The 24,925-nt window shown below is 39.6% G+C and overlaps 1 protein-coding gene across 1 annotated transcript in view; it reads right to left on the minus strand.

Annotated features, from left to right (window-relative positions):
- The window catches only part of LOC126481256 (PMS1 protein homolog 1-like), a 123,224-nt gene that overhangs the window by 69,059 nt on the left and 29,240 nt on the right, over window positions 1-24,925 (minus strand). The window contains exon 6 of the mRNA XM_050104875.1: window positions 18,528-18,674. Within this exon, the coding sequence (XP_049960832.1) occupies window positions 18,528-18,674 (147 nt within the window). The remainder of the gene's footprint in view (window positions 1-18,527; window positions 18,675-24,925) is intronic.

Here is a 24,925-nt window from a genome sequence, read left to right on the forward strand (position 1 = left end):
CTGCAGCGCCTTTAACCGCACGGCCACTTCGGCCAGCCCTGTGAGTAGAGTCTCACATTGGTTACTATAAGAACACGCAGGCAGTGATATCCTCTCACTGCAGTCAGGGCCAAGGTGATTTCTTTCTGTTTATGGCGAAGTGTCTGCTGCAGTGTCCACGCTCAGCCAACATAAACAAATCGCGGCGGCATTGGGCACCGCTAATCGCTGCACTTGTCGCGAGCCTCGACAACAAGAGCGCACTGTCTCTGCTAACGATACTATAGAGTTAATACATCTTACTTAACGTAACGTAATATGCAGGTCGTGGGTTGGGAAAAAATTCAGTCTGTAGCTTCCCATCGCATTAAAATTCTTTACAGTCATATTTGATGCAGTATTTATTGTTGGTTGTCTCTCTTGTCTCTCTAATGTTAATAGTATTGATTCAGATTGTGCGTGAACACGAAAACACACACACACACACACACACACACACACAGAGTCATTGATTCCAGTGAGGGTGACAGCTACTGTGTGTTGAACAACACATGCACCAGTCAATTCCTCGGTTGGCGTCGAGTGGATGAGATTTTTCAATTACCTTGCAGTGCAAGAATTGTAAGGAGGAGACTGAAAGTAAATGGACTTGTATCTAAAGAGCTGCGACAAAGCAAATCTTGACCGACTATCAGATAATTCCCCACATGGGTTTTGTGGACAAGTATACTTTTAGTAACCAACCCACCCACGATCATTACGTAAGATTTCTCGAAGGGGCATTGATTTCATTAAGTCGTCGACAGTGTAGCGTGATGGTTTACTTCCCACCATACGTTTTCTATATTTGTCCAAAAGTCGCTTACATTTGTAGGTCTACATGGAAATGTCCTTGTTACCTCTGCCCACATATTCTCTATCTGGTTGATGTTCGGTGATCGTGGAACAAACGGCAACAGCTTTATCCTCTCTTGGCCCTGAAACCAATCTCGCACTGCTCTGCTATGATGGATGGGCTCTTCTCCTGTAAATAAACTGTTATCTCGTTCGTTCATATATTTTTATTTAAATAACATATTAGTAATAAGCACATTGTATTATTATTTTCCACAGTGTTCAAGAATTCAGGCCCTGTCATAAATAAGTGATCTAGATTCAACCGTCCGATTAAGAATGTGGTTTACCCAGTCTATCAAATGATGAGAGTCGTATTCGGATATGCACATTAAGCCTGACTGGCTGAATCCAAGTAGAACGGTCTGGTATCGAAATGAAATTACAGAAATCGGATAATTGGAATGTCTGTATTGCAACAATGCTGCTCACATAAATTCCTATGATGGAGTGACAGGTAGCAACTGTCTAAGAAAAAGTGTGAAATATGTCTACTAGCAGCAATGTAACGTAATTATAACCCATATTTATGTGATGGAAATACTGAATCGAACAATGCACATCTATTTCAGTGGTGGGAAGATGCACCTTATCGGATTTGCTGATGACATAATGACAATAATAATAATAACAATAATCCCGTGGGGCCGATAGGCGAACCCTCCCCCATACGGGTGGTACCGAGGAAATCAAATACTTGGGGTGAACCGAATACTAACACAATCCTTAACGGCTACTCAGTCCGCTGAACCCAAAATCTACGCACGTCTGAGTGAAAATCACCGCTACTCTGGTCACCGTCTGTTAGCTCAATGAGCTCGGCTGAAAGTATTTGCTTCCAAAGGCTTCAACACCCTCTAGTCCTGTCCGGTCCTGGTATCACCCAAGCCAAACCAACGAAACTCAAGGAAACATGAACTGTGCAAGCAAAGACAACTTTACCCTAGGTGGTACACAACCCGGCTGTCAACAGGCGGCAAGCTACTTACAGTAACCCTTAGTGTTAGGGCGGAAACCTCACGGTACTGCCAATTCCATAATGCCACTTTTGTTTTCTGCCGACATATTTTTTGTTGTTGTGAATACGTAATTTTATCTATGAAATGCAACATTTTCATAATACTTGCGAATGATACAGGAAATGAAGTAAATACAGATCTTTTCTAAGTCAAAAGTCCGTAATATTCTACTAATTCGTGTTGAAATAGGCTCAATCGTCTTACAGACAAATAATGCTTTATTAAGATAGATTGCCGTCATGATGTTTCTGTAGTAAGCCGAATTTAATTTGTATTGGTACAGTGAATATTTTAATTGCATTTTCCATTAGTTTACTAATCACAACATTAATCATCAAAGAGAAATTAATCAGCAGCTGAATTTTCTTTCATGATATCTGCAACAATCTGACTATGCTAACGCTGTTTGCAAATTCTACACCTGTAGAAAACCACTGGTTCTAACTATGTCATTAAACCAGTGTAGTTTTAAGAGAATTTTCGTCTAGAAATGAATTGCCTTGATGGCTGATCGATCAAGATCGGGAAAGGTATTATTTTACGAATATATGACGAGAGCGACAAGTGCTTGAGAGAGGACTTCCCTATCAATACAAGTGTCTGAGAGACGACATTCCTATCAATCTCCTGGATAGTGTTGTTTCTCATATCAACAGAGTGAGTTATCATGCAGTAGCACAGGTGATGTAGTTCTGTTGCTCGATTTTCTTACACTGTGACCGAAAGGTGTCTCAGTTGTTGACAACAAATGCCAGCTGTGTTGCACACACCCCTTGGGGCAGAATTCGTAGTCCAAAACACACTTATGGAGCTATCAAATGTAAAATATTATGTTCATACTACTCTGTGCTCTAGTACGTTAACGATAAAGGCATCATAACATGTCACCAGTAACAGCACTGCAAAGGAATGCTCAATAACCGACCTGATGACATTCAATAATAGTCACTCCGTTGATTTTTGTTGTTTCGAATTAGAGCATGCAATACTCCTACAGCAGACTTCTGAACTTTGCCTGTTGAATGCAAATGTCGCATGATGGTAAAATGTCACATATATGAGTGGTCGAGACTTCCTTAATGTGGAAAATCATTCATGCCAGAATGATCTTTGTTGAAACAAGAATATCTTTTTCTGGCGTATTTTTCCCAAAAGCACTCGCTCCACGCACAGTTCAAATCTTTCTAGCTGCCTCTTCTACATTCACCCCTCTGTTATACCAAAAGTAAACGTTGTGTTGCAGATGTTACACCTTTTTCCACTTGCGACTCAATTTTACAATGCTTAACTGTAGTTCACGATTTTCAAGTATGCAAAACCCAATGCTTAACTGCAAGATAATAACTACAACTTCAAATTCGAAAATGGCATTGATACATATACTGACAGCATGGCGCCGCCTTCACATGGGCGGCGCCGGATTTCAGGCAGCGGGTGGCGTCTGGCCGGTGGCCGGTAGCCGCTGCAGCGCGAGGAAACGATCGAGTGTAAGCTGTTATGATCGCGACGCAGCCACGAGCTGTCCTGCGGAATTGTTTCTGGAATACTTGTTATTGCGGGTGGGTAGAATGTTAAGCGAATTGTCTTTGATGTTCAATCAGACTCATAACTTTAGACCGAAATGTGGTTAAAAAAAAAAAAAAAAACAGCTGGACGCGAACATGCGACTCTAAGTTTAGAATTCACGACGATTACCGCGCAAGACCAGGGACTCACTCCATCCATATTAACTTGGAAGTATACAACACTTCCGCCTAACACTTCCGCATCTTACAGTGTTGCCAGATTGTGCAGATGGCCGGACTTAGAGTTGTCAGGGGCAGTCAGTTTTATTGGCCACCTTAAGTGAACGACTCTGACTTAGTCTCTGTGGCGGCCGGCTGGCGGTCAGTTTTTATGTCTAAGACTGTACATAACCAGTTATGAGGTGTAAGACATAATTAGGCCTACAATGAAGGCCACCCAGCAATTGTTGCTCTAAGACAGATGGCAAAGTGGTACGACACTGGTCTCATATTCAGGAGGAGGCCAATCAAATTCAAATCTAGCCATCCAGATGTAGCAATATTATGAAAAGGAAAGTTGTCACTCACCATATAGCGGAGATGCTGAGTTGCAGATAGGCACAACAAAAAGACAGTCACAATATAAGCTCTCAGCAAACAAGGCCTTTGTCAAAAATAGACAACAGACTTGCAGCAAACACACACACACAAATGCAATTCACACACATGACTGCAGCCTTTGGCAGCTGAAGCCACACCGGGAGCAACAGCAGCAGTGCATAATGGGAGTGGCAACTGAGTGGGGGTAAGGAGGAGGCTGGGGCGGGAAAGGGGAGGGATAGCAGTGTAGGGGTAGGAGACAGTGAAGTACTGCTGGGGAGCATACAAGGATGAGGTGGAGAGAGGGTAGGGCAGTTAGATGCAGTTGGGAGGCAGACAGAGGGTACGGGAGAGGTGGGTGGGGGAGGTTAGCAGAAAAGGAGAGAAGTAGCAAGAAGACTGGACGCTTTGGTGGAACAAGGGCTATGTAGTGCTGGAATGGGAACAGGAAAGGGTCTGGATGGGTGAGAAAAATGACTAACGAAGGTTGAGTCCAGGAGGGTTACAGGAACACAGGATATATTGCAGGGAGAGTTCCCACCTGTACAGTTAAGAAAAGCTGGTGTTAGTGCCAAGGATCCATACGGCACAGGCTGTGAAGCAGTCATTGAAATGAAGGATGTTGTGTTGGCAGTGTGCTCAGCAACAGGACGGTACACTTGTTTCTTGGGCACAGTTTGTTGGTGGCAATTCATGCAGACAGTCAGCTTGTTGGTTGTCATGCCCACGTAGAATGCAGCACAGTGGTTGCAGCTTAACTTATAGATTATATGACTGTAACAATACGAGAGAAGGAAAGCTGCTACTCACCATATAGCAGAGATGCTGAGCCATGATAGGCACAATAAAAAGATTCACACAGTCATAGCTTTCAGCCATTGAGGCCTTTGTCACCAGTAGACACACACACACACACACACACACACACACACACACACACACACACACACACACGCTCTCTGAGACTGCAGATGCATGTGCAAGTTGCGCTTGTGTGAGTGTGTGTGTGTGTGTGTCTACTGCTGACAAAGGCCTTAATGGCCGAAAGCTATGATTGTGTGAATCTTTTTATTGTGCCTATCGTGGCTCAGCATCTCCACTATATGGTGAGTAGCAACTTTCCTTCTCTCATATTGTTACATTCCATCCTGGATTTTCCATTGTTAGATTATATGACTAGTTTCACAGGTAGCACTGCCTTCGATGGGATAGGTGATGTTAGTTACTGGACTGGAGTAGGTGGTGGTGAGAGGATGTATGGGACAGGTCTTGCACCTGGGTCTATTACAACATGGCATCCTTCATTTCAATAACTGCTTTGTTACATTCCATCCAGATGCAGGTTTTCTATGATTTCTCTAAATGACTTAAGGCAAATTCCAGAATAGTTCCTTTGAAAGGACATGACTAATTTACTGCCTCATCCTTCCCGAAACAAGGTTGTGCTTCGTTTTTAATGAATCAATATAATGTTAAACCCTAAACATCCTTCCTTTCTACCTAATCTTCCATAGTTCCTTCCTTCTGAGAGCTATATTGGAGAATCTAATCCACATCTCCTACCTTCTGTTCTCTGGGTAATAAATGAGTAGCACATCTAATGTTTCCATGCTCCAGCAATATTAATGTATGCATCACAGTTCTCACATCTTTGATTTTCCTTATACTTTAGGTTATGTTCGACTAAGTAACAAGAGGATGTGTTACACATGAAAAGAACACCTACTGCTCAAACTGTGATTTTACATTCAAAGTATTAATGTGTGTTAGGATGGTATACAGTAATATTTAAATAATGATTGAATATGTGACTTTTACGAAGGGAATGTATGACCTGCCATACTACCTAAACAACACATCATAAAGTTCCTGCAGAAACGTGTTACACAGTTATGAATTAAGTTATCTCTTGGAGCACCTGAGTGGTATCTAACATAAGGTCTACACTATACCATCACAATCAACTTGTATTTAACAAACTTAAAGGTGCAAACCACCAGCATGGTTTCCGCAGACAACACATTCTCATAGCATCCTACAACTTCATCCTGATGGAATTACTGAAAGGAAACTAGGGAAGGATTCTCCATCGGAAGGTATGCCCTCAAGATAACGGCTCTCATAACTGTCACACAGCAATCTTTTGAAACCTCAGTGGCAACTATGAATGTTCAAAGTCTTACAGCCCGTAATGGCCTGTTCAAGGAATGTCATCCTTGCACTCACATGACATTTCATATGCTCTTTAATTGGATTTTGACTAATAGTGAAATTATGGTAAGACAGATTTAAAAAACAAGTTTTTAAACTTCAAACATTTCTAGGTATCGATGCATACTCTGAGCATAATTTATTAGTCATGAAAGGCAAAGAAGCTGCAGAAAGGTAAGAAATTATGGTGATGGGGTCTGTATAAGGATTACAAAGAGTACAGACAATAACTTAGAATCAGAAGGGAAAAAATGCAGTAGAATATCAATGTGTAACTTTGAGAGATGAAATACTGAATGCAACAGAGAAACAATGGGATGAAAAGACAAGACACAGAATTAATCCTTGGATAATATAAGAGATGATATAAGTACACAATAGTGTCCTGCCCCTCCAATCCCTTCCCCCTCCCCCTCCTCCCCCAGACAGATCATGCTAGTACTGAGTAATATTGTCTCTAGCCTTGATACTAGCCGCAGATAGGCAAGAAAGAGAGTCCACACCTCAGGTATGCCAATATCCAACAGAATCCACTTCCTGATGATCAGATCCTGCGGAGTTAAAAAACTGTAAGAATTATGATTGCTATGTTTCACCAGCTATTCTGTTCAGTTCCAGGTATTTTCTATGGAATTAAGCTTGTGGAACCTAGAAATAATGGAAATTCCTTAGTGGAACAATATGTAAAATAAGAGAAAGGGGACGTCATATATAGTCACTGTTTTGTTACATTTGCCTATGCACCACACATAAGATTACTTTAGGTGAGTGGTTGTGTTTTCCTTATTTTTCAGATTGGGTGATTTGGTAGTTTAGTCAGGCTGTGAATAGGTGCTTGAGTCCTAGGAGCATCCAGCAACCTACTCGGTATGAAGATGTAGACAGAAGGGAGATACCGGTCACAAAGAATGTTGAAATAAACAGGTTCACGATAACCTGAATGAGTGAATCCAGGTCATGGTATGGAAAACACCTCCAGCCTAAGCTGCACACTCCACTTACACTGCAGTTTAAATGCTTCAGTGGGTTGTTGGTGCAGTCACCACCTTGCATCATTTGAAAAAGGGACAAAATCAGACCATACTTCCTGTCAGCTGCTATCCAGTTTCTGTGTTGTTGTGTGTAACTTTATGTGTCACTATAAGCAGGGGTCTTTGGTGAAGTTCATGGCTCCAAATGTTTGAAGTATGCAGTTCTCTTCCAATGTTTGACTGGAAACTAAATGACACAGACATTCATTTACTGGGAGCAGCAATTCCTGTTGGAATTGAAACCTTTTGTCATTGGAAAAGCATGACACGATCTCCAGTTCCTATTGGTTAGGATATTTTTAGGGCCACTCTTCTTACACTATTACACACAGCTGCAAGTGATATCACATTCCTCATAAACAAATTGGACAGTATGCATAGATACATCAACAAATTGGATATCTTCATTCAAATTATTGTCGCGGGCATGTCCAAATACAATGAGACACATACACATCACTTCAATGCCATAACCCAAGCCAGCAGTAGAAAGTCACATGCCACCACGTACCAGCTCTAAACCCTTTCCAGAGCTCCAAAACTAACACTGTGCTTTTTTTTATGAGATGACTAATATTTTGTTCCACAATCTTGTTTAATAGATGGAAGGAGAATATATAAAAATGTAACAAATGAAGCAGATAAAATTGAATAAGGTTGTCTAGAAAGAAAAACTGTCACAAAATGCAAAATGGCAAAGCAGAAATTGCTAAAGGAAAATCCAGAGTTGTAAAACAATGAATGACTAAAAGAAATATAGGTGCACACACAGAAAAATTAAAGCAACAGGAGACGCAGCTAAATGATCATCGTGCTCTCAGATGGTATGCAACACTAAGCAAAGAAGGGAATAACAAAACTGGACAGAATACTTAGGAATCCTATACAAAGAAAAGAAACAGGACAACAAGATTATAGAAAGGGAACGGGAAGCGGATGAAGATGAAATGGGCCACAAGCAATAGTACAAAATGATTTGATGGTGTACTAAAAAATGTAAATCGAAACAAGGCAGCTGGAGCACATGAGATTCCCTCAGAACAATTAAGACCTTGGGTAGAACCACTCACGACAAAATGGTTCTTCTGATACATAGGATACATGAAACAGGCAAAATACCCTACGACTTCAAAAGGAATGTAATAATCCCAATACTACAGTAGGTATACGTGACTATCACTAAACCATCAGTTCAATAAGTCATAGTTACAAAATATTAACACAAACTACCTGCAAAATAATGGAACAATTTGTAGAAGCTACTTGACCACACATCTTATCTTAAATGATTGAGAAGACAAACCTATATTTATAGTATGTGAAGGTTTAGAAAAAGAATTTGACAATTTTGGCTACAACACACTACAGTCAAACCTCGATATAACGAATTTCATGGGACCATGAAAATTAAATTGTTGTACCGGGGTTATTGTTAAAATGAGGTTTTGTTAGTGTGACTCGGAGCAAGGAGCCATGTTTTCGTGTCTGAGAAGTACATTACTGTAGTACTTTTTCTGATGAAAAATAATGTTAAAAGACAAATAATGAAATACATTTTGTTCACTTTATTTATTAATACTGTACCTGTAGAATATCTTACTTTTGTGTACAGAAAAATTCACTGTTTCTTTTTTCTTAAAGATTATCTTGTAAATATTGTCTTTATCTCCTATAATGCAACCAATTGCTGCACTGAAACACTGGGGACTGAAGATGATATTTGCTGAATGGTTTTCAACTGACCTATTAGCTCCATCAGAGGAGGGGGATTCACACTTATCACATCACTGTCATTGTGAGAATCTTCAACAGATGTATTACCATTTAACTCCTCAATGATAGATTTGTCTGTATATGCTTCAAACACCAACGCCTCGTTATCCACCGACAAGTATTCAACTACTGTAGCACCTATGGTTTTACCAATAACTGTTGGATAAATCTCCAGATCACTTTGAATATCATCTTGCATTATTTCATCCACCACAACATTCTCACCAACATCTTCACTTTCAGAAAGTCTTGCATTTTTCTAGCAGTTCGCAATCACATTCAGCTGTACACCGTCCCAGGAACGAGCAATCATGTCACAAGCCTGCTTCACACTGAAACGGTAGGGATTGCTTACCTTTCTTTCAATGCTTGCTATCACATGTTGAACTAAATGTGAATGGTAGTTTGTTTGAAGGTTCTTAATTATCCCCACATCTAGTGGCTTAAGAATCAAAGTATTGTTCGGGGGGCAGTAGCATAGTTCAACCTTCTTCAACACTGGCATGTTGTTATGCACACTACAATTATCCACCAGCAATGTAATTTTCTTATTCTTCATTGACATCTCTTTATCAAGCAAAAGCAGCCACTAAAAAAGAGTAGACGTCATCCATGCTTTTTGATTTGTCTTGTAATTGACTGCAAAGAAAGAAATCACATTTACAATATGACTGTAGCAAAACATTACAGCTGAAGCTACACTGTACTGAATTAATTTATAAATTAAAGGAATTTATGTACCGTCTTACTGGTAAGCTTCTTACATTTTTGAAGCACCGTGGTTAGCTGATCGTCAGATCACCAGTGGTGTCAATTCGTGTGTCCCTGACGCGTTGCTGCAGTTAGGCATACTTCAGACTGCTTCCCTCCGTTACACTTTTCTCCTCTAAAGGCCATCATCTTCTCTGGCATCAGTTGATAAAATAGTCTCATCTGATCTGCATTGTCCAAGTTTGAAGGACTGTATTTTTCTAAAAGTTTACACACAGTGTTTTTCCTGAAAAATTCTGCATCACCTAACAGTGCTGATTTTTCTTCTCCTGAAATCACTTTAAAAATGATACCATGCCTGTTCTTAAATCTTTGCAACCACCCATTACTTGCCTTAAAATTAGAATCACCAAGCAACTTAGCGAACTTTAAGGCTTTTTGACAGACCATTAATTGGTACGTTCTGTGGACGCATCTCTTTAAACCACCGCAGTTTAGCACTGTCCACATCGTCAGCAGCAGCCGTCTTCATTCTTTTTCTTGAAGGGTTAAATTTGCCACCTATAAAACTTTCTTCAATTTCTTTTCATTTTTTAGGGACGGTAACCAACATTGACTGTGCAAGTCCATACTTCCTTGCCACTTCTATTTGTTTCATTCTGTTATCAATGTCTTTGAAAACTTCAATTTTTGTCTCCAACCTTATTTGTTTCTGAGTTCTAGCCATTGTCCAAATTAGGGAAGTCCAAATCATTTACATCAACTAAAAACATTCACAGATTGCAAAAATCATGGAGATAAGCTGCATATGAGCCCAACAAAACACTTCTCTCTACTACTAAAGCTCAACAATGGACAAACTAAACACTCTTTCACATGAAGGAGCTCTTTGATGTTTGCCACTCAGCACAGCTCGCCTGCGGCTGTACGCTATTCTCTTTGCTGCTTGAATAAATATAGTATTATAGTATGTAGTGAAGTTTCTGGAAATAAAGTGCCAAAATTCTAGTAGCTAAATAAACAATACCTACTGCTGTAGTGAGCTTCTTAGAAGTAGGAAATGTAAATTCCTCAAAATTTTGTCTTAGTTATAATAGGGTGTTGCTAAATTTACTTCATTGTTGTAATGAGGGGCAATTAACACAGTACATATAGGAAATCAGCCAGGGCCATATAAAACTACAGTGTACCCAGGAGTATCATTGTATGGGTAATCGTTATACGGATGTTTGACTGTATTTGAAATTCTCAAGACATACACGATAAAATATAGGGAATTAAAGGCTATCTACAGCTTACACAGAAATCAAATTATATAATAGCTGGAGCACATGAAAAGGAGGCAGAAGTTAAGAAGGCCGAGAGACAGAGTTGTAGCCTACTCCTAACACAATTCAATCTGTAGAGACCAAGCAATAAAGGAAAACAAGCACAAATCTGGAACAAGAATTAATTAAACTTCGAGAAGAAATGGAAACTTTAAGGTTTGCTGATGCCATCGTAATTCTATCAAGTATGGCAAAGGGCCCGGAACATCAAATAAAACAGATTATTATTTCCATATAATAGAAGGAAACATTCCACGTGGGAAAAATTATATATAAAAACAAAGATGAGGTGACTTACCGAACGAAAGCGCTGGCAGGTCGATAGACACACAAACAAACACAAACATACACACAAAATTCAAGCTTTCGCAACAAACTGTTGCCTCATCAGGAAAGAGGGAAGGAGAGGGGAAGACGAAAGGAAGTGGGTTTTAAGGGAGAGGGTAAGGAGTCATTCCAATCCCGGGAGCGGAAAGACTTACCTTAGGGGGAAAAAAGGACAGGTATACACTCGCACACACGCACATATCCATCCACACATACAGACACAAGCAGACATCTTAACAGAAAGAGGAAAATAAGACGACAGAAAAGATTTCGAAATGCAACAGTGACAATAACAAACGTAATTGTTGGATTCAAATTAATGATATCAATATAATAGAAGGAAACATTCCACGTGGGAAAAATTATATATAAAAACAAAGATGAGGTGACTTACCGAACGAAAGCGCTGGCAGGTCGATAGACACACAAACAAACACAAACATACACACAAAATTCAAGCTTTCGCAACAAACTGTTGCCTCATCAGGAAAGAGGGAAGGAGAGGGGAAGACGAAAGGAAGTTAAGTCTTTCTGCTCCCGGGATTGGAATGACTCCTTACCCTCTCCCTTAAAACCCACTTCCTTTCGTCTTCCCCTCTCCTTCCCTCTTTCCTGATGAGGCAACAGTTTGTTGCGAAAGCTTGAATTTTGTGTGTATGTTTGTGTTTGTTTGTGTGTCTATCGACCTGCCAGCGCTTTCGTTCGGTAAGTCACTTCATCTTTGTTTTTATATATAAGATTATTATTTCCTGTTTACTCATGTCTATTGTATTTATTAATGACAAAATTTGCTATATGGACTTTATTAATTGTATTTATTTACGATCACAATTTTGTCAGTTGTGTCACTCTCGATCAATAGCTGCAATGACACACAATTGCTAAAACAAACGAGAACAGATTGTATCACTACATTTGCTTTTTTTTTCTATTTAAATAGTACGTTGTTGCGGCTGTCACTTGAGAATTCACAACTGACAAAATCACAATTGCAAATGAGTAAAATTAAGAATAGTCTACAAAGGAAATGTCATTTCTGAAGAGGAATGGACAATGTCTTGAAAAAGTGGTTATAACAAAATCAAACAATGGAAACTCCAGGCAGGAATATCAACAGTGTAGGAAAAGGCAAATTGGTACTTACTGTAAAAAAGATACATTAAGTTGCTGACAGGCACAATTGAAGGGACTTGCTGATGGCATTCTGGCCCGAGCTGCCGGAGCTGGTAGTCATGTGTGCATGATGTTTGTTTGCTTACGTGTATGAAGAGAGAGAGAGAGAGAGAGAGAGAGAGAGAGAGAGAGAGAGAGATTGTGTGTGTGTGTGTGTGTGTGTGTGTGTGTGTGTTACTGATAAGGATTGGGGCTGAAAAATTTATGCAAGTGTCTTAATTGTGCCTGTCTGCAACTTAACATGTCTTCTTCATGTTAAGTAGCAATCTGTCTTTTCCTAAATTGTTAAAAGAGGTTATAAGCTGAACAGAGAAGTAAAACAAAAGTAATGGACAGCAGCTAAATTAAATCAAGTGATGCTGAAAGAATGAGATTAGGAAATGAGACACTAAAAGTTGTAGATAAGTATTTCCATTATGACAGCAAAATAAAAGATGACTGAAATCAAGAGGTTAGTTATAAAATACAGACCATTAAAACCAATAAAAATGGTTCTGAGAAAGAGAAGTTTTTTAACACTGAATATAAGTTCAAGTATTAGAAAATCTTTTTTGAGTTTGGCATTTTAAGGAAGTGAAATGGGGAAGATAAGCAGTATAGGCAAGAGGATAATAGAAGATTACAAAATGTGATGCTACAGAATAATGCTGAAGACTAGACAGATCGAGTAACTAATGAAGAGATACCAAATTAAAGAGAAAGAAAAAGAACTCTGTGCCAGAACTTAAATAACAATGATCAAATTAAATTTCAAGTGAACTTTGGCACAAAGAATACAAAATAAGTTTCATATAGCCTTTAAAGAAAATCGCAATTTACTGGTAAGAATGCTTTGCAGCATGCAGGACTTGAAGAAGTTACTCGGAGTTACAAAGCAAGAAATTTAGAAATAACACTAATACAATAAATTATTTTTATCTATAAATTATTTTTATCTGAGTATCAGGATCCTGAAGCTAAAAATCCCTGTTGAAAACAGTGTCAATACTGAAACTGAAGCCTGTTCTTCCAATTATTATTGTTTAGTAAGTATTAACACATTTAAGAAATGTGAATTACTTAATGCACAAAGCCACAACTATACTGCCCCACCACTGCTGCCCAACTATTCAGTCAAGAAGAAAAAAGGGAAGCAGACAGCGCACTTAGAGGAAGATACAGACAGAGAAAAACTCCAAAAGAACATAGAAGTAAATAAAACTGTGGAAAGTGAGCTAAATGAGGAGAAAGAAACAAACATAGCATACAAGAGCAATGTAACTTACAGCCACGTGAAAGGCAACAGCTTCCACAAAAAATACAAAATAGGCTTCTACCCATCTTTGTTCATTTGATCCAGGCATCATTTTTTAGTTTGTTGTTTGTACATATGATATAGGACAAGTGTAAACATAATTAATTTACAATGACAACAGTCACTGTGACTACACAGTCAATACAATCAAAGTGCATAATAATATAAACTAACATATTACATTGCTTCTACATGTGATAGTAAGTGAGGCTACAAGATCAACACAAAATAAATTATAGTATGAAATGACACAATAAATAATTAACCTATCTGGCATACGAGGTTTACTTCTTATGATGTTTTAGAAATTCAGAGCCAGAGCAGAAGCAGTGGTGAAGCAAGAATTGTTTCAACTTTACATTAAGTGCATTTAATGGCGTTATGTATTTTAAGTACGAAGGCATATGGCTATATAATTCTGGTGTGATACACCCCTCTTCTGCATAAGCTTGTACTTGCGGTATTTATATGTAGGTTCAGTTTCTGTCTAGTTTTACATGGATGTATATCATAGTTATGTTTCAAGATTCTTTTTTTTTTAGGTGCTCCCTTTTGCAAACATTAGAATTTCATATATATACAAACAAACCAGAGACAGTATTTTCAGATTTTTAACAAGAGGTCTACAGGAATCCCTGCATTTAGCTTTCTTTATTACCCAGATAATCTTTTTCTGCTTTTTAAATGGTCAACTGGGCCAGCTAGCAAAAACCATCATAGTTTTGGTGGATTGTAAATATTACTGTAATGCATAATACAGGGTGGCCCAAAAAGGATGGTCACATTTTAAATAACTATAACTCCATCAGTTTTACAAATTAATTTTATTCAATTACGTAACTAAATGCTCCCAGGCACCCAATTACAAGAACTAACCACAAAAAATCATGTACGGAAAATGACTTCCGGAAGATGGTGTCCTTCCTCGGTGATGCATTCCACAAGTCTTTCCTCGAAATTTTCCATCACTTTCACTACTGTTTCTTCTTGAATTGCCATAATTTCCGCACTGATTGCCTCCTTCAGATCAATTAAGTTTCGGGGCTTCTTTACGTAGACTTTTGACTTTAGGTATCCCCAAAGAAAAAAATCACAGGCTGAGAGGTCAGGTGATCTCGCGGGCCAGTGGACATCTCCAAAACGCGAGATGATGTGGTGGGGGAACATCCGCCTTAAAACACACATGGAGTCATTGGCTGTGTGGGCCATGGCCCCGTCCTGTTGAAACCAAATTCGATCTCGATTTACATGTAACTCTCGCAGTTTCGGCACCAAAAAGCTACGTAGCATGTTAACGTAACGTTTCGAGTTCACTGTGACTGTAGCGTTGTTCTCCTCAAAAAAATAAGGACCAACAATCCCCAATCTTGAAATTCCACACCAGACTGTTACCTTAGCACTATGAAGAGGCTTTTGGTGCAATTCTCTGGGATTATCTGCTGCCCAATACCTGCAGTTTTGTTTATTGACATAGCCGTCTAAATGGAAATGGGCTTCATCTGACATAAGAAGCACAACATCATTATTAGAGTACAAAATGTCAAGCATTGATTCACAAAATCGTCTTCGCTGCTCAAAATCACGATCATACAGCTTTTGCGTGATCATAATTTTGTATGGGTGAAACTGTAACTCACGGCTTAAAATACGCTGCAACGAACTACGGCTGAGGCCTAAAGTTTGAGCACGACGCCTAGTGGAACGACACGGGCTTTGCAGCACTGACGCTCTTAACATCATCAATGTTCTGTGGAGTAACTGCCGTACGTGTACGCCCTGTAGATTTACCACTTTTGACAGACCCTGTTGTCCGGAATGCAGTCACCCAACGTGATATGGATCTGCGATCTGGAATGGGTCCATCACGCGCTACACCAAAACGTTGTCGAAACAATCGTTGCACAGTAATAAACGATTCATCATTTCTGAAAAACTGTTCCACAGCAAAAACACGGTGCTCGACCGTCCACTGCGCCATCTCGTGGCAAACTGGGTGTAATGGCCGACTTGCAGACGGCCGGCAGTGGTCCCCCCTCCTCACCTTTCAATGGTACTACGCAGTTCAAATCCGACCATCCTTTTTGGGCCACCCAGTATATATTCACTACACTGAAACACAAATCAATTTTATACATCTACACTGCTTGTCATTAAAATTTGATCAGGAAAAACAGCTAACAATGAAATTTTACTTATTATAAGTATACAGTGCGTAGGACGAATACAAGTTTCAGTTTGTCAGTGATTTGGGGTATACATGGCACAAAATTTAGTACGCAGAGGTGCCACCTCTAGCAGCAACAATGGCTCTCATCCAGATGGGCATCAAATTGAAAGAGCTTGGATGACAGATATGGGTATGTCATGTGTAACAATATCAATGTCAATCTGTAAATGTTTATTCTACTTGGAGCCACCACATACTTATGCACTAATCATTATGCCGTATGCAGAACCTGGACTCATCCTAAGATGCATCTTGGTGCCACACCTGTGCCCAGTGTTGTCGTTTGGTGCACTACTGTCAGTGGCTGAGCAGTTCTAGGCACTACAGTCTGGAACCGCGCGACCGCAACGGTCGCAGGTTCGAATCCTGCCTCAGGCATGGACGTGTGTGATGTCCTTAGGTTAGTTAGGTTTAAGTAGTTATAAGTTCTAGGGGACTGATGACCTCAGAAGTTAAGTCCCATAGTGCTCAGAGCCATTTGAACCATTTTTTGCACTACTGTCAGTCCATCTTTCTCTGCTGACATGTCCAGGGAAGCTGCAACAATTCTCACTGTGCTAACAGTTTTTAATGCTCCACATTTTGTCATGCTCTTTGTATGGATACTCTGTAAACAACCCCTTTTCTTCTGAAGGTACTTAACATGACTGTAAAATACTGCATGGATGAGCAAATAATACGTCTCTCCTTTCAGCCACTAGTCTAATGGGGCCACAGAAATCCTGCATGCAACAGAATATAGTTCTCCTAAATCCATAGATCCCATACTTAAATGACAGTCTTGGGACCTCAACCAATGCAAGCAGCAATACTGCAAAACGATAAACTGCAGCCTACTTAGATGAAGATCCTGCCACTGTTAAAGTCAGGCACATGGTGATAGTTCCTTCCCCTTACATAAAGTGTAACAAGATTTTTTCACGAACAATCCACATTCAAATGTGATTTCTGAAGTAGAAAACAACTGTATAATCTTTCCCTGTGCATACAGAATGTAGGTGGTTTAATACCTACCTACATTTTGCGGTTTTACTGAATTGATAACAATTTGCATATCCAAGCATACAGTAAACATCAAGCCAATTTGATGTTCGTAGCATGCTGCCTTCATGGTGCTGCAATTTTTAGCCTCTAAATGTAGTTCTACTCTGACGGATGTAATATTCTTGAACTAAATAAAGGTCATGAACATTTTAAATAACATTCATCAACTAACCCTTGCAATGCTAATGCAGTAAAACAATACTTTGTTAGATTACCAACAATACAATGAAAAGGATAGATTGCTCCTTACCATAAAGGTGACACGTTAAGCTGCCGACAAGCGCAATAAAAAGTTTGTCATACATACAGTTTTTGGCCAAAGCCTTCTTTGGAAAACAAAAACACACACACACATTCACATTAGCTCGCATGTTGTGCCACAGGGTGGTCCCGGAAAACAAAACACACACACACACACACACACACACACACACACACACACACACATTCACATTAGCTCGCACACCTCAGGCGAACGACTGCTACCTCTGGCTACTGTGGCCAGAACGCAATTCTCGCATTGAACGAAAGCAGCAATCCATAGAGGAGTGGGGAAGGGGGAGGGATAGTATGTTACTGTTAAGGCGGATGGGGAGAGAGAAAAAAAGAAGAGTGCTGTCTGGCAGAGAATGCACAGATTAGATGGCAGCACGGCAATGCTGCCAAGTGCAATGCCAGGAGGCTGTGGGGGAGGGAGAGAGGAGGAAATGGGAAGTAGAAAGGAAAAGGAGCAAAGAAAGGAAAAAAAATCAGTGAGTGCAGTGGCACAGAGTCGTGCACAATGAGGGTGAGGGGACATGAACTGGGAGGAGGTGATAGGACAGAGGCGGCGCACATTGTTGAGTGAACAGTGTGGGGATAGTAGTTTACTGTAGCTTTGGCTTCAGATAATTTCAGGAGCAGAGAATGTGTTTTAATGGTAACTCCCATCTGCACATTTCACAAAAACTGGTGGTGGAGTGGAAGATCCAGGTATCCCAGGTTGACAAGTAATCAAGTATGTTACATTCAGCTGCATGTTGTGCCACAGGGTGGTCCACTTAGCTCTTGGCCACAGTTAGGCGGTGGCAATTCCTCCTCCTTCCCCGCCCCATTACAATGTGTGTGTGTGTGTGTCCTTTCCCAAAGAAGGCTTCAGACAAAAGCTCAATGTGTAACACTTTTCATTGTGCCTGTCTGCAATTCAATGTATCACAATGTATCCTCTTTATGGTGAGCAGCAATCTAACCTTTTCATAATAGTGTTAAGTTTACAATAATGATTTTATATTCCATCATTACAGATAATTTTCATCTCTCTGAATATATAATCACATACAAGAGAAAGTTATGTTCTGCTGAATAATTATAAGACATCACAAACGATGTAATCAAATGTATGTATGTTATCTGTTTAAAGGATTATTCTTACCTCTTCTTTGCAGAACACTTTTGTTTTATTTGGTTCCAAATTTACATCTAAAAGGTCTGCAGGAAGAGTTACAGATACAACACAGATAGGATATTTCCTCTGAGGAAATTTTGGGCCAAAATACTGTTTGATGATTTTTGTGGTTACCTGCAACATTCAAGAAAACTTGTATAAATTTATGTACCTTCGGCAGCACAAAAAGCAGACCACCCCTGAATTCCAATGTGTAGGCTGCACCTGACTGTATGCAACAAAAATAGCATGGCTGTGTTATATGTCCTCTAAACCCTCTGCAGTACAGTCTTTTGACTATACACAATAGGTACCACAAGACACTGCTCTTTATGGCAGTCAGTCCAGAAGTAAACCAATACCATCATACAATAAATGTTAGAAAACGTTGTAAGAGGGGAGACAGTCCTTAATGCTTCTAAAATAAACTTCATTACAAAGTGACACTGCAGAAGTCTCATCACAATCATTAAATGACAAAGACAAGCTGCTGTTCATGATACTAACTTGAACCCATTTTTAACCAAACAAAGCTCGCACATCTGATCGAGATTCGACTAGGCATAAAGAGACGTAAAATATCAAAGTGTTCACCAGTATCAGTTTACAAGGCTGAATATCCGAACCAGGAAATAATGACTATACATTTAGTACTGCATTGGGAACTACATGAAGCTTACATTGCTCCTGAGAAATAACCACAAAAGGTATGTAAAAAAATGCTGTGCACAAATGTGAAATGCCATCAAGTAAAGCTGTGGTGATGGACAGGAAGTAGAACCAAGTTCCTATATGTATTGTTAACTAAGCACAGTCAGATGTCAGATATTAAATATGTCCACCAATAGCAGGATATTTGAACCTAAAATGATGATGCAAACGATTTGTGCCTGTCAGGGATTCAAACCCGGTACCTTTCGCTATTTTCTTATACCTAAGAATAGACACAAAGTACTTATTGTTTCTTCACCACTAGTGAGATGTGCATGTTTTGCTAAAGGTAGGCCAACAAATAGTTCTGTGCTGCCTGGGACTCCAACCCTGCGCATATCATCATCGTCGACCCCATACAAAAAGTTGTCAACTATCAAATTCCCTTTCACTAACAGTTAGGATCATGCCATTTGTATATACCTTGGCCTCATGAGCAAACAACGATATGAAGGGATAGTATCATCTCAAAGGGTTTAAATCCACAGAAGAATTGGAATCAGAGCTCCAATTGCAGTCCTTTGCCAATATTTTCAGAATCTCGAGGTCACTTAAAATAAGAAATGAATGTTGCATGGCCTTACATGAAGACTGGTTCATGAACTAAAATAACATTACCAGTGTAAGAAAGCTTACTAAAGACAGAGTTTCTGCAGGCAGCGACTTCCACCTCTGATGGTCAAAACTAATCCAACTCTGTTCCACTCAGTAACAAACAGACATATTTAATGTGCTTTGGAAACATGGCACTGCCCTGTGTTCTTTACCTGGTGTTACTGGGGGTGAAGAGGGTATGTTTGTATCTGTTAAAAACTGCTACCCCCAGCAGCTATTACAAGCCATTACAAGCTAGGCTCAGCCCAACCAACCATTGAATTTCACATGTGTTAGCATTGTGTGTTTTCATAATGGGGATGCAGCACATGGTACGAGATCTTTTGACTTCCACTTGAGCTGTTGTTGTGAATAACCTATCCAATGGGCAAGTGCTCTACCATCTGGGCTACCCAAGTACGACTCACGACCCATCCTTACAGCTACAGTTCCAGCAATAACTCATCTCCTACCTTCCAAACTTCACAGAAGCTCTCCTGCAGACAATGCAGAACTACAAGGTGTACAACTTTGCTTCTGCCGTTTTCTGATAGGTGACGACAACGGTAAGTAGCGGTCGAAAGAAACAGATCACAGACATCAGGCAGTTAGCTTGGACCTCGGTCAACATAACCTCATTCAAACATTAGACAATTTGTGTCTGCATCATAAAGTTGTTCTTGATTTAAAATGTCAGTTTACGAGCCTAATTCTCGTCATTCATGAGAGGTGTTACTGTTTTGTTTCAATATGAAGAAAACAGCAGCTGAGTCTCATCGAATGCTCTCAAGTACATACGGTAAGGACGCTATTAGTGAAAGAACGTGTTGTAAGTGGTTTCAAAGCTTCAAGAATGGTGATTTTAACGGCATAGACCGGCAAAGTGGTGGAAGAGAGAATGTTTTCGAATATTATGCAGAATTGGAGACATTTCTGAGTGAAGATGCATGTTAGACTCAAGAAGAATTGGCATGATTAGTGGGAGTGACACAGAATGCCATTTCAAAATGTCTCAAGGCTATGGGCATGATTCAGAAAGAAGGAACTCGGGTCCCGTGTGAGCTGAAACCAAGAGATGTTGAATGGCGTTTGTGCATTTGTGAACAGTAACTTCAGAGGCAAAAACAGGAGGGATTTCTGCATCGCATTGTGACCGGGGACAAAAAATGGGTTCATTACGATAACCCTAAATGCAAAAAATCATGGGGATATCCTGGCCATGCTTCCATGTCAATGGCCAAACCGAATATTCACGGCTCCAAGATCATACTCAGGATTCTGTGGGACCAGCTTGGCGTCGTACTATGAGGTGCTAAAACCAAGTGAAACAATCACAGGTGCTCGTTATTGAACGCAATTAATGCGTTTGAGCAGAGCATTAAAAGACAAACAGCCACAATACAGCATGATAAAGTGATTTTGCAGCATGACAATGCTCGACCTCACATTGCAAAAGAGGTCAAAATGTACTTGGAAATGTTAAAATGGGAAGTCCTACCCCACCCGTTGTATTCTCCTGACATTGCTGCCTCTGACTATCACTTATTTAGATCAATGGCGCATGGCCTGGATGACCAACATTTCCGTCTGACTATCACCTGTTTAGATCAATGGCGCATGGCCTGGATGACCAATATTTCCGATCTCATGAAGAAATCACAAATTGGATTGATTCATGGATCGCTCCAAAAGATGAACAATTTTTTCGACGTGGGATTTGTACACTGCCTGAAAGATGGGAGAAAGTAGTGGCCAGCGATGGAAAATACTTTGAATGATACATGTGTAACCAACTTGTTTCATTAAAGCCTCAAATGTTGGGGAAAAAACGGCGGAAGCAAAGTTGTACACCTTGTAGCACTCCTGGAAGAAAGGATATTGTGGAGACATGGCTTGGCCAAAGCCTGGGGGATGTTTCCAGAATGAAATTTTCACTCTGCAGTGGAGTGTGCGCTGATATGAAACTTCCTGGCAGATTCAAGCTGTGCGCCAGATCAAGACTTGAACTACGGACCTTTGCCTTTTGAGGGCAAGTGCTCTATCATGTGAGTTACCCAAGTACGACTCACGACCTGTCCTCACAGCTTCAATTCCACCAGTACCTTGTCTCCTACCTTCCAAACTTCACAGAATTCCTGGAAGAAAGGATACTGCGGGGACACAGTTTTAATCTGCCATAAGTTTCATATCAGCACACACTCTGCTGCAGAGTGAAAACTACATTCTGAATAACCTATTCGTTGTCTAGTAGTCAACGTCATGCAAACCCATCCTTTTCCTCTCTTTTTTAAGCCTTATTCCATCTCGCTAGTAAGATCGTCAGTCTGACAGATGGTCAGAGACAGTTTCGTTCATTTTCTAACCAGCCAGTAATAGAAACACATGTTTGTAAAGGGATCGTGGTAAGACCAATTTCAGCACCATCAGCCAGAGGCCACTTGATACAGACCGCCAAACTATGCTTCAGCATGCTCCTTGCCAATTTTGTATGGCATGTTACTATAAAGCATATTTAACTATGATCTTATTTTCTTCAAGTTTGTAGTGTAGCTCATGCCAAGACAACTGGAATATTTCTCATTTTTGACATTATGAGGAGCGTTGTTTATGCATTAGAAAGCACAGCCTGAAACGGAGTAAAGATTAATATTTATGACATTATGTTCTGTCTGTGTTTAGTAAAAGGCTGAAATCAATGTAGGCAATTAGAAACACCTGTGGCCTCTGAGGAGTGAGTGCTATTAACGAAGTCAGGTTGTGTCGTTTCAAGTATGATCATTTTTAGATAAATTAATCACCATGTTCATGAAGAGAAATAGGCATTGATAAAAAGACTTTTCTGCAATTTACTACTATGGTCAATAACAGTGTATCTCATGATTCACAGATGTGATGATCAATTAACCTTCATGCAACATTTGCATTCAGTAGTCATATTGAGATTAAAAGAAAGGAAGGAGGACTATTATACAACATCTCGTCGAAAATGTGATTACAAATATATAAATAAATAAATAAGTAAATAAATGGCGATGTGAAGTACTTTGTGGTAACTTCATAAGGAGAACATCAACACGGCAAAAATGTGAAATACTTATGTTGTCATGGCACGAGCTATACTACAAATTTGAACAAAATACGACCATAGTTATATGTGCTTATAGCAACATGCCATACAAAATTGTCATGGAGCATGCTGAAACATAGTGTAGTATCATCTGCAATGTTACATAATGTTATACTTGCTAATTCAAGTGCAGTGCTGGAGATCATAGGCTCTATGCCTAATGCATCATGATCACTTCAGCGGACACCGATCTGCATGAAGCAGCTGCTGGCTGATGGTGCTGAAATTGGTCTTACTATGATAGACACCCACGAACTATTTCACAAACATATTTCTGCAAGATTTTTGTATTACTGGCTGGTTAGAAAATGAACGAAACTGTCTCTGAGCTTCTATCAAACTGAAGCTATTAGCAGACAGATGGAGTATGGCTTAAAAAAGAAAGAAAAGGACGGGTTTGATATCATGGCTTTTCATTGGCACTGCATGATGTTGGCTACTAGACCACGGATATGTTATTCACAACAGCAGCTCAAGTGGAATTAAACACTTTTTGTACCAAGTGCTGCATACCACTTATGACAAAAATATGATGGTAATACATGTGAAATTCGATGGTTGGTTGGACTGACAGTAGATTGTAATAGCTAAGGCGAGGGTGCCGGGCATACCAGTTTTTAACAGACACTAACATATCCCCTTCCCCACCAGTAATGCCAAGTAAAGAACACAGGACAGTGCCCTGGTTCCAAATTAAACATGTCCATTCACTACCGAGTGGAACAGAGTAGGATTAGTTTTGGCTGTCAAAGGAGAAAGTCACTGCTTGCAGAAACTCTTGTCTCTAGTAAGCTTTCTTACACTAGTAACTATTTTAGTTCATGAAACAGTCATCACGTAAGGTCATACAACCTTCATTTCTTATTTTAAGTGACCTTCAGATTTGGAAAATATTGGCATTGGACTGTGTTTCGATCTCAGACTCCAATTTTTCCATGGATTTGAACCCTTTGAGATGATACTGTCCCATCATTTCATCATTTCCTCATGATGCTAAACACCTCCAGGTCTCTACGAATGGTGCAATCCCAACTACTTGTGAAAGAGAATTTGAGAGCTGGGCCATTCCACGCCAAGTGGTCTAATATCGAGAAATGTTCCCACATGACCATAATGGATTTTGATGAAATTTTGTATGAACATTCACACATGTTCTCAATGAACACTGGTAAAGCTTCAGTTTCAGAAATTCAATACTTACAGAGATATAGTCACTTGTTTGAAACCATAGCACAGCTTCCAATAGTGCGTCCTTGAATTTTCAGCAACTTTGAGATGAGATATCTCTGTAAGTATTTGCATGAAAGAAACAAAACTTGGCCATCTTATACAACTTTTAGAGCTCTTTAAAGTAAAATATTAGGAAAAGGATTTCTGAGCAATTTTCATATAGATAATTTGAAGCAAAGTTGGGCGAAAAAATAGCTGTTTAAAAAAAATGCGAACTGTAGTTTTTTTATATCTCCAAAAGTAATTGTGGGATGTACATGAAACTTCGCACACCATAACTAACCAACACAGTCTTAGAATATAAAATTTAATTCTCCTATTGCTTTCTATTATTTCACAAATCTATGGTGAAGTTAACGATTTTTCAAAAAGTGCTAAGAATGGGTATTTTTAGTCACATTTTTCAAAAAAGTGTTTTCTCCAAACTCTTCTAAACTATGGTCATTAGAAAGAGCATATTCTAAACTATCTAGAAAAGTGGATTTGGTTTTGCAATGCAAGCATATAAGGCCCTAAAAAGTAGCATCATCAAAGAGGCGCACTGGAAGTTTGAATACATTTTTCTGGCACTCAAATTATACCTGAAACCTTTTATTATGCCTAATAAATGTTTATTAGTACCTTGAACAATTGAAATAAAAAGATCTGGTAAATATGCAATGAGACTGTCAGAAAAACTTGAAAACTATAAGAAGTAGCCCTTCTGCTTTTATCGTAAGTGTTC

This window comes from Schistocerca serialis, chromosome 5 (genome assembly GCF_023864345.2).
Source record: "Schistocerca serialis cubense isolate TAMUIC-IGC-003099 chromosome 5, iqSchSeri2.2, whole genome shotgun sequence".
In the NCBI taxonomy this organism is placed as follows: domain Eukaryota; kingdom Metazoa; phylum Arthropoda; class Insecta; order Orthoptera; family Acrididae; genus Schistocerca; species Schistocerca serialis.